The following is a 3028-nucleotide window of genomic DNA, read 5'->3' as shown; positions in this document are numbered from 1 at the left end:
TATCACATATCTGAAAGATCAGAAATTTATAAAAGGAATTACATGAGAGCGGCAGTGAAAGCTGACCTTTCAAATCAGCAAAAAAAAAAAAGGGAAATTTACATACTTAGCACACAATTTTTATGTATTTACATATCTCACTCATAAAATTTCATATTTACATACATAGCACTAGAGTAGTGGTATGTGTGTAAATATGAAAGTTTGGGTGGCAGATATGTAAACACATACGGAATTTGTGCAATCGATGTGAATTATGAAAGATCAAAATCTTACCACAAGCTTGAAGGAATCATATATTTCACATCTACTGAAAATCCCTCCCAACAAAAACAGGAGACTGCCCATCAGAAATGGAATCTGAACGCCATTCTGCAGAATCAGGAGTAGACCGCTGGACCGCTCGTAAACCTGTTTCAAATTTTGAACCGAACCCAACAGCCAAAAAATCGGTCCGGCTATCACCAATATCCAATAGTAGCCCTCTCTCTCCTGAAATCACACCAACACATTATTCATAATTCATATAAATTATTAAAAAATTTATATCATATATGTGTGTTTATATTATAAGTAAAACAACCCTATGTTAATTTATATAGAATTGATTAATCATGCACAATTAGGGCAAAAAAATCTTAAATCTCGTCTTTTTTACGATGTAAATCTGATTATTACGAGATTTTAAGAGATTTGTCAGAAGCAACACGTCCTAAATTCTAATGTGGCGAGCGAGCACCAGATATATATCGAATTTAATAAATTTTATTTAATGAAAATCAAGATTCGCTAAACACCCCATAAATATCTCAGTTTGCATGTTATTTGTAACTCATAAGTAAAACTAATGGTAAAATAAATTATATATTTTTAACTTTTCAATCAATATTTGTCTTGAATTATATCTAATTAAATAATATAATTAATTATTAAAAAAAATTTAAAAAAAATATAAAAATCACATGATATAGTAAATTATATCATAATAAGGCCCAAAAATTATGGAATTAATTTTGAGATTAAGATACTAATCATTCTAATAATTTTTTTATCTAATTTTAAGATAATTTATTATGATAAGACCTTTTTTTTACCATTTTCTCACCAAAGAAAGAAAGTTTATATGCATACCACATAATTTATGTATTTACAAATCTAACACCCAATATTTAATATTTTGTCATGAACGAAAATATGTATTTATTTTTAAAGAAACAATAATAGTGATATTTTCGATGAGACGTTAAACAATTGAGTGGTATAAATGTAAATAACTTGAAATTATGTGACATGGATGTAAATGCCCAAATAAAAGGAAAAAAAAGAAAACTTATCATACAAGAAACGCATCTCTCATAAATTTTACTACTACATAAAAATAAATGGGGCAATTACACGCGTACCACCCAAAACTTCCTATTTACAAATCAGCCCCCCACTCTCATCCATTTTTCAAAATCCCACTCAAATATAAAATTCGCCGAACCCCAGCTAGGGCTGTTAAAACGGCTCGTTGTTCGCTAACAACTCGTGTTTGACTCGTTAAGAAGCTCGAGTTCAGCTCGTTCGCTAAGTTAACAAGCCGGACACGAACAACGATCAGTAATTGTTCGTTCGTGTTCGGCTCACTTTGGCACGAAATACTACTAATCAATTTTTTGATGAGTAGTATTTTTTAAAAAAATTAATTGACTACAAGACTACATAAAAGTATTAACGAATAAAATAAAATAAAAATGATTAAATCTTGCTCGAATATTTAACATCTTATGGCTAAGTGATTAGAGTTGTCAAAAACGACTATTTGTTCGTGAACGGCTCTTGTCGGTTTGCTAAGCAAACAAGCCGAACACGAACACACTTTTTGAGCTTGCAATATAAACGAGCCGAACATGAGCTGGGACGTCTACACCCCTTACCCCAACCAATATTTTTAATTTTTCATAAATATCAGTATTTCTAATGATTTATATGCAATTATCCCCCAAACAAAAAATTGAATTACCTGAACCATAAAAAGAATGGCAGCTGCAGTAAGAGCATCGCCGATGATGTGCCACAGAGGAACAGAAACCTCCACAAAAGCCAACCGAGGGTCGAATTCAATCAACGGGAAGGAGAAATCAATGCTGATCAAATGAGCAATGAGATCATGAGCGTTGACGGTCGCGATCAGAATCAATCCAATGATGATGATGGTGAGACCAGATCTGCCGTCGATCCCAGCCGGAAAAAGCTGCACGACGAAGCCGGCGAGGAGAAGGACGGTGGCGGCGATGTAGATTCCGGCGTTGATGTATTCACAGTTGTTTCGGGTCGTGGGCGGGCCGTAAGTGCCGAAGTTTCGCGTTGTGGATAGCTTCGCCATGGATTAGGGTTACGGTTAGGGCTTGGAGAAAGGGATTTTGGCCGATTGGTTGTTGTACAGGAGAAAGGGGAGCTAAGTGGCGGAATGCATGGGCTGAAGGGGAGCTAAGTAGTTTTAAGTGGAAGGATTTTACATGTATACCACTGAACTTTTAAAAATTAGATATCTGACATCTAAATTTAATTTTTTTACATTTATGCCACCAAAATAATTCATTTCAAGTCAAAAAATGTTACTATTTTAACATTTGAAAAATAAAATAGATAAAAGTTGAAATTTAGGAGATTGATGTGTAGATATTAGTGATGAGTGGTATGTTGTACATCTTTCTTTTATTTTTTTTTGGAAAAAATTAAATGAAAATTCATAATTTATGTTTCCTAAATTTAATATATTTTTTTAATAATATATTTAATTATAAAAATTAAATTTAATATATTGTCCCTACCTATATTTTATATTAATTTAATAAAGTTAAATTTAGTAATAAGTAATTATGTTTAAATTTAATTATGCACAAACTTTCTATTGTTAAAATTTTGTCTCTAATCTACATTATTTATTTTTATCACTAAAAAAAATTACTGTTTATTTTAAATTAGAACATGAACAAATTGTTTCCTATTTTCTTTTTACACCAATGATATATATATATATATA

General features: G+C 31.4%; 1 protein-coding gene across 1 annotated transcript in view; it reads right to left on the bottom strand.

The window, feature by feature from the left end:
* Positions 1–2515, bottom strand: part of LOC110022304 — a 4704-nt gene extending 2189 nt beyond the window's left edge. Inside the window, exons 1-2 of the mRNA XM_020721176.1 lie at positions 2006–2515; positions 277–492 (exon numbers count right to left, since the gene is read on the bottom strand). Of these exons, the coding sequence (XP_020576835.1) occupies positions 277–492; positions 2006–2368 (579 nt within the window). The 5' untranslated portion in view covers positions 2369–2515. The remainder of the gene's footprint in view (positions 1–276; positions 493–2005) is intronic.
* Between the last annotated feature and the right edge of the window lie 513 nt (positions 2516–3028).

The sequence above is a fragment of the Phalaenopsis equestris genome, unplaced genomic scaffold (assembly GCF_001263595.1).
Source record: "Phalaenopsis equestris unplaced genomic scaffold, ASM126359v1 Scaffold000180, whole genome shotgun sequence".
In the NCBI taxonomy this organism is placed as follows: Eukaryota; Viridiplantae; Streptophyta; class Magnoliopsida; order Asparagales; family Orchidaceae; genus Phalaenopsis; species Phalaenopsis equestris.
Note: the sequence above shows the minus strand (reverse complement) of the source record. Positions and strands in the feature narration are given on the sequence as shown.